The sequence below is a fragment of the Muscardinus avellanarius genome (assembly GCF_963383645.1).
Source record: "Muscardinus avellanarius genome assembly, chromosome: 14".
NCBI classification, from domain to species: Eukaryota; Metazoa; Chordata; class Mammalia; order Rodentia; family Gliridae; genus Muscardinus; species Muscardinus avellanarius.
Genome location: NC_137800.1, coordinates 16,571,564 through 16,584,549, shown reverse-complemented (window position 1 = coordinate 16,584,549; position 12,986 = coordinate 16,571,564). Strand labels below are relative to the sequence as shown.

At 37.7% G+C, this 12,986-nt stretch overlaps 1 protein-coding gene across 4 annotated transcripts in view; it reads right to left on the bottom strand.

Annotated features, from left to right (window-relative positions):
- The window catches only part of PSD3 (pleckstrin and Sec7 domain containing 3), a gene marked incomplete at both ends in the record, with an annotated part of 521,001 nt that overhangs the window by 46,323 nt on the left and 461,692 nt on the right, over window positions 1–12,986 (bottom strand). For all 4 annotated transcript variants that reach the window (XM_080710180.1, XM_080710181.1, XM_080710182.1 and 1 more), the window contains one exon: window positions 10,658–10,728. In XM_080710180.1, coding sequence (XP_080566306.1) covers window positions 10,658–10,728 — 71 coding nt within the window. The remainder of the gene's footprint in view (window positions 1–10,657; window positions 10,729–12,986) is intronic.

Below are 12,986 nucleotides of genomic sequence, written 5' to 3'. Positions count from 1 at the left end.
AAAATACCCTTCTATATGTGTTTTCATACCACATTTCCCTCTTTGTACGTTTGCCAAATTGGATTGAACTGATCATTTACTTGTCAATCTTTTCAGATGGGGCATAAACTCATTTTGGGGAACATCATTTCCAGTATAAAAGGTTCTAATAAAACAGGCAGAGCCCTAATCTTATAGATGCATTCACTATTGATGTTGCTTCCTAACTTATATTATGGCCCTTTGTACCAGAACAGTAGATTATTAGACAAAGTTTGGCTGATAATGGATATCTGAGCCACTTTTGGCTGTTAATCTGAGAATAATGAAATGGTTAAGGTGTTGATATTTCCATAATATTTCATGGTTTCTGGGAAGGATAAGAAGAATACCAAAAACCACGTCTCAACGTTTCTATACTCTAAGCACGGGAGATCATTAGAGATAGTCCCATACTCTAATGAAAGAACAGGTGGAGTGATGAAGGCACAATAGAGTGGAGGCTACCCATCAGTGCTTCTGAAGCAGGAGGATAAAGGGAAATTAGTTATCGCACATGCAGGGCACTCAAACTGTATAAAGCTCAAATAATCTGCAATTATATAATTTACTTTTTGTGTAGTATCTGCCATCACGTTCTGGCAGATTAGACATCTAACAATATGAAGGAATGACCACCAATGCAACATTGGTTGCCTTCTGTCGGATACAGATCACCAATACTGAGCCCCCAACACACTCTACAACCTAGGGGTAGTTCCTAGGGAAGATGTCTGTGTACCGATGACTGTAGTTTCTGTGGGCAGCTCAGTATCCCCAAGGGTAACTCTGAAGCAAAGATCTGCTGAGCAGTGGACAGTGCACTGTTAACTGAACAGTGCTTAACATTTTCAGATATAAATGCCCACAGATATTCTTGTAGAGTCACTTGCCTTTTTGGTTTTTAATTCTTCAAATCAGAAAGCAACTACTTAAAAAAACCCCAACAAAACAGGTACATATACCTATATAAAACTCAGGCCTGCCAAGATTGTTCTTCCAATGACTAATGATCTAGTTTCTAAGATTAATGTTAGGTTTCTGTCAATATATATTAGCTTATTACTGGTTAAAATTTCAAACATTTGTTGTATTTTTCAGACTTTTCTTTTCTTTTCTCTTTTCTTTGCTTTTGTTTTCTTTCCTCTTGTCTCTTCTATCTTTTCTTTCCTTTCTTGCCCCAAGGATCATTAAGAACAATGAGAGTAGAGATTGGTTACCAAACGTGGCCAATCTTTTGTAGGTTTGCTCTCATCTAAAGTAGACATGCTGACATTCTTACCGATTCAAATGAAATGGCAACCTGATGGATAAGAGGTAGGCCAACTTTCCATTTTCCCACACAAATGTGTAAGTTTCTTAGTTTTTTTTCTCTTAATAAAATTAATTTCATCCAACTTTCACCAATGTGTGTTTGCCACAATAAAGAGGTACCATAAATCTGAAGAAGCATTTTTTTAGTGCTCTAATTCAAACTAATGCTGAAGCTTCAGTGTTTACAAAGTTGTTCCCTTATTAATATTTGGCCCATTCTATTCTATATCTGTGTGACTCAAACTCATACCAGTGCCATTCTGAGGGAGAGGACAATGGGCTAGAAAAACTCCATGACCTGGGAAGTCAACTTGCCTTACTTTAAATGTTGAATGCAAGAGAATTTTCCTCTTTCCAGGCCCACCCTGACATGAAGGTGGGTGGAAATCCTGTGGCTAGGCATTCAAAGAAATGGTTTTGCCAAAGACAGCTGTGCCCCTTACAGAGATTTTAGAGAAAGTGGAAAAGTGAGCCAAGAGAATGGGATTTATGCAGGGGAACAGCTGTGATATGTGAAATTTAATTCCAAAGGGTTGCTCCCTGCAGAGACAAAGTTAGCTGAAAGGACCAGTGTGGGCCCAGCATGCATACACATGCTGATTTGGTGGAAGTCAAAGAAGTGGACTTATAAATTAGAAGCTGTGCTGAAATAAAGATAACACAAGATATTTGGCCACCTAAGAGCATGAATAGTCTTTGAATGTCAACAACTGTTTCCCTGGATCTGGGTGGACTTCTAAGGAAGGCTGGTCTTACCAAAAGATAATTCAATCGTATTCTATAGAACACTATAGAATATTTTTAAATGTTTAAAATACCAATAAGTAAAAATATTTCTTTCTAATAGCTGTACCTCCATCCCAAAGCAGTTGACCAACTCATTGGTGCAAGTGTGGACACCATCCATGGGGTTGCTATGGGACGCAGTACTGTAGACCCTGTATCAAAGGGAAGCCTTTTCCCCAGAGAAGCACAGCGTGAACAGGCAGTATATAAACTGTGTGAGAACACGTGTTTGTGTACAGAAAACAAAACCTCAAAATGAACAAGATCCCTTTCTCTAAATATCCATGTACCAATAATTAAAGGGTTGATAAAATGTGATAAGACATATTGTCACAAAGTATTGTAAGGAAAGAAAGTGAGTATATGCTCTCTAGAAGGATTTTAGATATATGTCTGAAGAACTGTAAACAGTTCCTACTCTGTGGTTTATGAAACTCCAAGGAATCTATTTTAAGGAAATAAACAGATATGTGCATAACCACATATATACCACTTCTTCTTTCCCCACACCCTCGCCAGCACTTGTTGTTATTTGATTTCTTTATGCTTGCTACTCTGATTGGGGTTAGATGGAATCTCAGAACATTATGTTAAGTGAGATCAGCCAAGCACAGAAAGAGAAAGGACATGTGTTTCCTCTAATATGCCCAAACTAGGGAGTATTAGAGATACCAAAGGGATTCCAGATAATGGAGGGGAAATTTCAGCAAAGCTAGAATGGAAGGATAGGAAAGGAAGAAAGCTGAGGTTGATTAATGGAGGAGCTACATACGAATATGTGTAAAAGTATGAAGAAGGTAGCATGGTCAACCTGGACACTCATTGTTGGGAGGGGCGAGGAAATAGGGGGGGTAGAGGCACCAAGCACAGTCTAAATGTATGCCATTTCAGTATGTTCCACATAAAGATAAAATTAAAAAACGGACAAACAAAAAATGAATTTTTTCATAAATCTCACGGGAGAAAATAAAATTATAATGATACCCCACTTTGCAATCACCAGATACTAGAGTGACGCTCCTGAAAAAAATTTAATGAGAAAGTGTTTATGATACTCAATAGAGTGAAAAGTATAAAATGACAATACTGTGTTATAGTGCATGCCTAAATGGATTTTAAACATCTTTTCTCGGGGAATATGATGTTATCAAGACGGCAGAATAGCAAGTCCCAACTCTTATTCCTTCCCCTAGAAATACCGATTAAACAATGACACATGGACCACAATGCCTTTAAGAGAATGCCAGGATCCAGTGAAGAGTACCCAAGGAGACCACACGAAAGTAAGAAGAGTGATTTCTCTTTACCTACACCAGCCCCTCCCTCAAGCTGAGACAGTTCAGCACCAGAAGAGAATGGCCTGGCCCACGACTTATCCCTCAGGAGAAAGGAAAGAATTGAGCTTGCCTCCGGCATTCTGGCTTTTCAGAGGGCTACCCAAGTAATGAGTGTATCTTGGCTCACTACAATCACTGATAGAACTGGCACACTTTGGATGCCTAGGGGCTGCTCAAAGGCAAGTGGTGGGCGGCTTGCTATCACCAGCACAGCTTGGTGCAACTGGGAGAAAGGCACTCAACCCGAGACATCCCCCTTGGGAGGGAGGGAGAGAGAAGTAGAGTGTGTAGCCAATATTCTAGCTTTTCAGAAGATATGCAAGGACTCATTCAGAGCACTAATAGCATCAGCATAGTCTGGATGCCTGGGGGCTGCTGAGAACAAAAGAATGACAAGTAGCTTGCGGTGGATGGCACAGCTCTGCACAATCAGGAGGAGGCGCACAACTCGAGATTTCTCCCTTGGGAAAGAGGGAGGAAGGGAGGGAGAGCGACAGAGCAGGAATCCAGCATTCTGGCTTTTCAGAACACTGTCTGAGGAACTGGTAAGTGTTCTGCCTGAGGCAGGACACTGGTGGGGATTTGGCATAGACTGGATACCTGAAGGCTGCTTAGAGCAAAGGAGAGCTGGATGGCTTGCTGCTGTAGAACCAGATGACGTTCAGTGCTGCAGAAAGATATCAGAGGGCGCAAGGACCTTGAGCTTCTATCAACAAAATTGGCCAGCCTCTATAATTGAGAAAATGCATACATAGGCCCAGAGAAGTCAGGTCTCCCCAAAAGGATTCAGACATTTCTAGTTAGACTGAGTAAGTGAGTCTTTCCTGGTACCCAAACTAGTTCCTAAACTGAGAAAGGTAGTAAATTTTTCAAATATGCATATTCTAAAATGAAGTTATCAGAGACAAAAAGAAAAAAAAGGAACCCTGGTTCAAGGGAACAAAATAAATGCCCAGGATGATCTTTAAAAAATGAAGGCATGTGAATTACCTGAGAATTTATTTAAAAAATACCATAAAGATGCTTGATAAGCTAAAAAAAAAGATGAGTAAGTATAAACAAAGATAACATATTAAAAACGATCTAGCTGAAATTTTCAAGTTGAAGAAAAACTAGACTAAAATATTTAGGTGAGAGGTTCAACAACAAACTTGATCAAGCAAAAGAAAACCAGTGAACTGGAAAACATATCACCTGAATTTTTCCAGTAAAAAAAAAAATACAAAGAAAAAATTTGAGTAAGAATTAAGAAAGCCTAAGGGACTTATAGGACAGTAGCAAATGGATAAATCATGTATTATGGATGTTCAAGGAGGAGAAGAGAAAAAGAAAAAAAGCCCAGAAAGTTTCTTTAAAGAAATGATAGAAAATGTTTCATATCTGGGGTAGGAAATGGACAGGCACCCAGATTCAATAAGCACAATGAACTTCAAATAGGATGAATGTAAAGTCACACCAAGACTCAGTATGACCAAATTGGCAAATCAAAGAAAAAGAATTTTCCTGTTATGATGTATAAATATAATGCACCAATAAAAAATTTAAAAAAAACAGAATTTTGAAAGCAGCAAAACATGTGATTTGACACATAATAAAGAATGCCTCTAAGACTTTCAGTAGATTTCTTAGCAGAAATACAAAACTAGTGAAGTTACTATGATGATATATTTCGAATTCTTAAAATAATTGATCTATGAGAATATTATACCCATCAAAAGTATCCTTTAAAAATGAAAGAGAGCTGGGCGTGGTGGCGCACACTTGTAATCCCCGCGCTTGGGAGGTGGAGACAGGAGGATCCCGCAGGTTCGAAGCCAGCTGCACTGGCTTAAGAGACCCGGTTTCCAAATAAAAAAGTATAAAAATAAAGAAAAGAAAAGAAGGAGAAACAAAGACTTTCTCAGACAAAAACTAAAGGAATACTTCATCCGTGTATCTGTCTTACAAGAAATAAGAGTTCAAGTTGAATCAAAATGATGCTGAATAGAAACACAGAAGTATCAAGCTCAAAAGTTAAGTCAAATAAAGAGAAAAATAATTCATACTTTAATATCCTACTAATAGTATATAAACCACTCTACTACTGGTATAGAATTAAAAAATAAAAGTATAAAAACACATAACTAAATACTTATAAAATGCTTATAACAAAAATACATTAATGAACCAATATAAAAAGATATAATCTGTGACACTGAGTAATGAATTATTTGTGTATATGAGAGAGTAAAAGTGTAGTTTTTATTTTTACTTTATATTATTTTTGGTGATGGGGATTGAACCCAGGAACATTCTACATCTGAGCAGACCCTATAATGATTTTTTAATTTTTTTATTCAGAAACAGGATTTTGCTATGTGCAGAGAGCCTCAGTAAGCAGCTGAGGCTGACCTTGAACCTAAGATCCTCCTATCTCACTTCCCAAATGCTGTGATAACAGGCCTGTCCAGCTAAAAGTGTAGTTTTAAAATGTGATTGGATTTAAGCTGTTATCAGCTTAAAGTAGACTGCTAAAACTATAAGATGTTTTCTGTAAACCCACTGTAACCACAAAGTTAATATCTATAGAAAAAAGATCAAAGAAAATGAGAATTGTCAAAATTCATCACCACACACACACACACAAATCAATGAAACACACAGGAATACTCAAAAGGACAGGGAAATAAAGACAGGGGAAAAATTAACAAAATGTCAATGCTGAATAATATCTTTAAATGTAAATGGGCTAAAATCCACAGTCAAAAGACACAGAATAGCTAAACGAATTAAAAAAAAAAAAGATTCAAGTATATGTTGCCTTTAAGAAATGCAGTTTAGATTTAGAAGTATACAATCTGAAAGTGAAAAGATAAAAAATAAAGATTAGCCTACCCAAATATACGAACCAGACACTGACAGAATTGAAGGGGAAAACTGACAAACACAATAACTTTCTAAAATGGGAAGATGTAAACAGAAGACCAATACGGAAACAAAAGACCTGACGATGCCCTAGATCAACTGCACCTAGCAGACATGTGCAGACCATCCCACACAACAGCCGTAGAATATACATCCTTCTTAAGTGCACATTGAACACTGGCCAGGATAGAGCCATTTAAGGTTACAAGACAAGTCTTAGCAAATTTAAGACGACTGAAATTGATCATATTTTACAACTACAATGGAGTGAAAGTAATTGAAGAAAAAAATAGAGATTTTACAAATACATGGAAATTAAACAACATACTCATCGGCAATCAATGGGTCAAAGAAGAAATCAAAATAAATAGAAAAAAAATTGAGATAAGAGAAAATAGCTACACAATTTTACCAAAACGTATGGCTAAGAGGATTAAAATAGGAAAGTTTATAGCAATAAATATCAACATTAAAAAGAATAAAGATCTCAAATAATCTTATTTTACACCTAAAGGAACTAGAAAATGAGGAACCAACTAACGCCAAATTTAGCAGAGGAAATATAGAATTAAAATTAGGAAAGAAAGAAATTGAAAAACAAAAAAGAAATTTAAAAACCCAATGAAACAAAGAATTCGTTTATTCAGCAAAACTGACAAAACTTAATCCAGATGAAAGTAAAAATCTTATGTAAAAGAAGAGACACTGATGACAAAGAGCCTAAAAGGATAAGAAACACCATGAACACCTATACACCAACAAATTGATTAACACAGAGGAAATGGACAAATTACCACAAGCATACAACCTACCAGGATGGATCATGGAGAAATAGGAACTATCAACAGAACTGCAAAAAGTAAAGAGATTAAATCACTAATGAAAATCTCCAACCAAGAGGGGCCTAGGACCAGATGGCTTCACTAGTGAAATCCACCAAACAGTTAAAGAATTAATGCCAACTCTTCTGAAACATTTCCAAAAAAAATGAAGAGGAATACATCCAAACTCGTTGTATAAAGCCAGAATGACCCTGATACCAAAATCAGGGGGGAAAAATTACTAGCCACCCTGATGAATAAAAATGCAAAAAAAATCCAAACCCCAAAACTAGCAAACTGAATTTAACTCTGATTTTTCATACACTAAATAGTGCATTTCAATTATATATCACAGTGAGGCTCAATGATACTGATATTCAATTCAATGATACAAATGATTCAGTTTGCATCCCTGATACAAATATTTATGTACACAGCTCTAGGTGTGCTCCTTCCACAGCCTACCCCACTCCCCACTCTTCTACCTCTGTACATGCTAATGAAAGCGGCAGCAATAGTACACTTAAATTAAAAAATCACACAAAAAATATAAAGGAAATTTATCTTTAGAATGGGAGCTCCATACTAAAAAAAAAAAAAAAAAGTCACATAAAAAAACCCAAAGAAATTTATCTTTAGAATGGGAGATCCATTCCATATGTGAAAACCAAAAAAGAGATAAACCACATTAACAGAGCAAAGGAGGAAAAGGACATGAAGAACTTAATATAAATTCAGAAAAAGCACTTGACAAAATTCAATATCCTTTTGAGATAAAAGCATCCAATAAATTAGGGATAATTGATATGATTTTAGACATTATGTATATATAAAACCTAAAGATTCCACAAGAAACCTGTTAAAACAAATGCGTAAAATCAATAAAGCTGTATGATATACAAAATCAACACATGGCAATTCTATATACTCATGATAATGTAAACTACGTGAAAAGGAAATTAATCATCCCATTTGTGAAAGAAGACACAAGCATAAAGAAGGCACAGGAGACAAGGCTGAAAAACTAAAAACTACAAAATACTGCTGAAGGAAATTAAAAAGACACAAATAAATATAAAGGTCGCACTCAAGGATTAGAAGACGATATGGTTAAAACTCTGTATTATTCAAAGCAATCTACAGATTCAATGCAATCTCTATGGATGTCCTAATGATATTTTTAAAACCAGGAATAAACAATCTTAAATTTTATAGAGTCACAAAGGATTCCAAATAGCCTCCCAACATGCGTACGTACACACACACACACACACACTCACACACACACAATCTTCACACTCACTCACTGGCACAAGCTTCTCAAAGCCCAGGAATCTCCAGATTAGTGTCTTTAGTACGTTAATGATATGCTTGGTGGCAGGTGACCCCTCCCCTAGATAGTCTTAGGTGGAAGACTGGTGGTCAGGATATGAACTCAGGACTCTCCCTTCCCCAACCCATAAAGGGGCTTGGGAGGATGGACTGAAGGTTGGGTCGATCGCCAAACACCAATGATTTAATCAATCATGCTGGCATCACAAAAGCCTCCATAAAAACCTAGAAGCACTCCATTTGGAAGAGCTTCTGCAGAGCTGAACAGATGGACGTTCCTGGGGCGTGGTGCACCTGGAGAGGGCATGGCAGCTCCGTGCCCTTCTCCCACATCCTGCCCTGTCTCTCCATTCCATCTGGCTGCATCCTCTGAAATATCTTTGATAATAAATAGGTAAGTGCAAGCAAAATGTTTTCCTGAGTCCTGGTGGGTCACTCTGATAAATCAATCTAACTTGACGAGGGGGTTGTGGGAACTCCTGGTTTACAGCCAGGTGCAGATGATTTACTATTTGCAACTGCTACCTGTGAGTGGGGACAGTCTTAGGGGACTGAGTGAGCTTTACTCTGTGGGATGTGAAGCTCTCTCAGTGTAGACAGTGTCAGCACTGGGTTGAGTTAGAGGACACCCAGCTTGTCGGCTGGAGAATCCTAGATCACACAATTCTATGTTGTGAGGAGAATATAAGATTGGGGAAAACAATTTAGATTTTTCTTATTTCTAATCAAAACCATAACTGGATATCATCTACCTGTTGGGATGGCAATTACAAACAGAAAATAATGAGCATTGGTGAGGATGTGGGAAATTGGAAACTTTATGTTCTGTATAAAATAATGCAGTAACTTTGTAAAACAATACGGAGGTTCCTCACTTAAAAAAGAATTTAGGACCCAACAATCCCACTTTTGGGTATATTTTTGGATCATCATTTTAGAAGTAGAATCTAAAACACCAGTATGACAAAAGAAAAAAGAAAAAATATAATATCTTGAAGAAATATTTTCATCCCACAATCTTTGTAGCTTTATTCAAATAATCAAAGGAGGTAGAAACACCCCAAATATCTATGAATGGACAAAGAGGTAAAAAACAAAAGGCGGTATACACACAGTATATACACATACTTAAAAAGGAGATTCTGATACAGGCTACAACATGGATGGACCTAGAGTACTTTGTGCTAATTGAGAGAAGCAAGTCAAGGAGGGACAAATTTCACATGTTCCACTGTTAAGAGTTATCTAGAACAGTTAAATTTATGGAAACAAAACAGAGTGGTGGCTGCTAGGGCATGAAGGGGAGCAATCGACAAACCACTATTCAAGGGGCATAATTTCTGTCCTACAAGATGAAAAAGTTTTCTAGGTTCGCTGTACAGCATTGGGCCTACATGCAAAAATATAAGAGGACAGACCTCATCTTATAGATTTTTTTCCACCACCGTAAGAACCAAAAGTCTCTTCCTGTCAGACACCATTGAAGGCAGCACTGTTATGATTTACTTCCGCTGAATCCTAATTCAGAATCTTGCTAAGCTTTTGGGAAGTGCTAGACTCTTCCCAGTCAACACCTAATGTTCCTATCTCCACCCACACAGAGCTGAGGAGACAGAGACCATGGGGACAGCCCTCAAACCGCCAGAACCTAGAAACTGAATCTCAAATAGATTCCCAGACCTTGAGAATGGAAGAAAAGATCCTCACAGAGAGGGTACATAGGTACTTGATAAATACCGATGCTTCAGGAATCCAACGGAAACCCACGTGTTTAATTTTAACTAGGACCAAAATTAAGATAGCTAAATAGCAATATGTAAGTGAAGGCTATAACCAATCTATAATATAAACACCGGTAGAAACAGATCTATACCCAAACAGACCAGCTGAGGTTTAACTTACCAACTCATGTTCACAACTTCTTGCTCAACATTTAGACCACAGCCCATCCATTTCTCTGATCAAATTATCCCAAGATAATTTTCTCCATAACAGTGTGTGCACGAACACACACACACACACACACACACTTTAAGCACCAATTAAATGGTTTTATGGGTATTTGTGGCTATTCTGGTACAAAGTGAGAGGTGCCTTGTTTATCGTTTCAAAGAGTTTTGTGGGTTTTACTCATTGTACTTTTACCTTTTGCAAGTAAAGAACTGTTCCCTTCAGTACGGCATAAAAGGTTTTCCATCCTCGTTTTCCTCTTGGAGCTAGAGGGAGAAAAACAAATTTTTATTTGAAAAAAAAAAATCAACATTTTTAAAGTAGACTCTAAATCAACATGGCGATCGTGTTACCATAGTCCCAGTTTATTAGCTATCAAAATGAAAATTGATGAGAAATGAAATTTTCAGAATACCGGGTGATAATCTTAAACATTGCCCACCTGCAGGTAGATTCTATGACTTTTTTTTTTTTTTTTTTTTTACAAAACTCTCCTTTTTTCTTTACACGGAGTAGTGGCTTCTTATGACCACTGGGAAAAGGGGGAGCTGGAAATGCAGCTCAGGTAGGAAGGCTCTACCCTCTGTCCCCCAGGACAAATAAGGGAGACAAAAAGGCAAGTTGAAGATAAAGACCAAGAGAAAGTATCCAAGGCCAGGTTCTGAAAGATGCACTGTCTGCATTTCTCCCATATCCGCTCAACTGGATTATAGCTTTAACTATTACCACTCCTAGGGCACCTGGGAAGCTTCCTGAGGCAGATCTTGCCATAAAGCAATTTGGGGTTGGGGCAGCGGGGGGTTCCGTCAATATCTCTTGTACTAGACAGTGAATCCCTGGAGAGCAGGTATCCTCTATCTTTAGAAGTCACAGTCTAGCCCAGTGCAAGGCAGGCATTAGGCACTGCCACAAAAGTTCTTCAAATTAATTCTTTCCAAAAGTCTTCAGATTTCTTTTTATTTTTTTTCTGGCACAATTTTTTTTCTGGTACAATAAGGTGCAATTTATCTATTCACCTAAACTACACATTTTCCTAGCACAGATTAGCATAACACTTGACTACTTATTCTTAACCCCCCAAAATTAAAATCTGTAACTGGAAAATGGTGCCACCTGAATGTCATTTTCTAAACATTTTACCTGCATAGATAAGAGCATTTAGTCATTTATATTACCTTTATCAAATATTTGGCTGTCTTTAGGTCATCTTTAACCTGAATGCCTTATTGATGCAGAAAGCATATTATTTTTTAAGCAAAGCCTTCAAATGTGTTTTGACCAGATACTCAGAATTCTCAGGATTAGAAAGGAGGTGAATAGCCATCTATCTACAGAACCCAAGCGCTTTTGCCAGCACCATACTGAGCTATCCACCTGGCAAGAAAGGCCTCAAAACATCCGCTCTGTGGGTGTCCAGAGGAAATAACCACCACCCCTTCTGTTTCTACTAGGTGATGTTTAAAAGTGTATGCTCAAAGATAAACAATCATCTCCCCCCAAATAAGCTAAACAATATGCAAGCATACTATAATATCCTTTGTAATAAAAATAAGTGATAAGGATATGAGAGAACCACGGATATAACATATAACAAATACTCTTTTGTTTAACAGATAGGTAACAGATTCTGATGCTCTGTGAGAGCTTTGTACACAGAAGTGAACGGGGATGCTGGAGCCATCGTAGTGTGCGATCAGAGACCATCTAGCTGGTTTCTACCCTCTTCTCAACCCACCTTGTCCTACACCTGACTTGGAAACTCCTGACTTGAAAACTCCTGGCTAAGTCTCTCAGCCTCTTAGGACTCAGGCTGCTTCATTATAAAATGTGGGTAATTTGTATAACATTAGGCAAAATGCTAGCTAAATGCTGGAAGGAAACTAGAGAAAATGCTTTAATTTTCTATAAGGAAGATCAAAGGTCCTGGCATTTCATGGTTTTCCTTGAAACCCTAAAGTTAGTTCTCGAGATTCTTGCAGTTCAAAGATTTACAAGCCGATTTTTCTACATTTGAATTGAAAATCTAAACTCTTTCTATGAATCCAGGAACTTTTTTTTTAACCATTGCCAAACTAAGCCTATTAGAGACATATTCCAAAGAACTCACCAAGCAAATTGTGATTTGAAATGTCACCGGTGAGTGACTGTTTGCTGAGTCACCCTCCACGACACTGGAGTTCCCCATTTCTCCCAGGAGTATTTGATTTAATCTTGTCTTTGGTCAATTACAATTTAATTGTTTAAGACTTGAATGAAGCAACCTACAATCCATCCCGATAACTTAGAAGCAAGTGCTTATCCGTGTATAGCCACTGTGCTATAAAAGCAGTGCCCTAAGTGCTCTGACACGTGTTGATACACCACTTGCATCATGATGCTAAGACTGAGGTACTATTATTAGCTCCATTCTGCTTATAAGAGCATGGGTGAAACCAGTGAAATTCAGGAGAATTCCACTGTGCAGGAGAGCAGGCTGGATGGGCTCTCTGCTCCGAATTTCAAACCACTTACCCAGTGTGGCCGC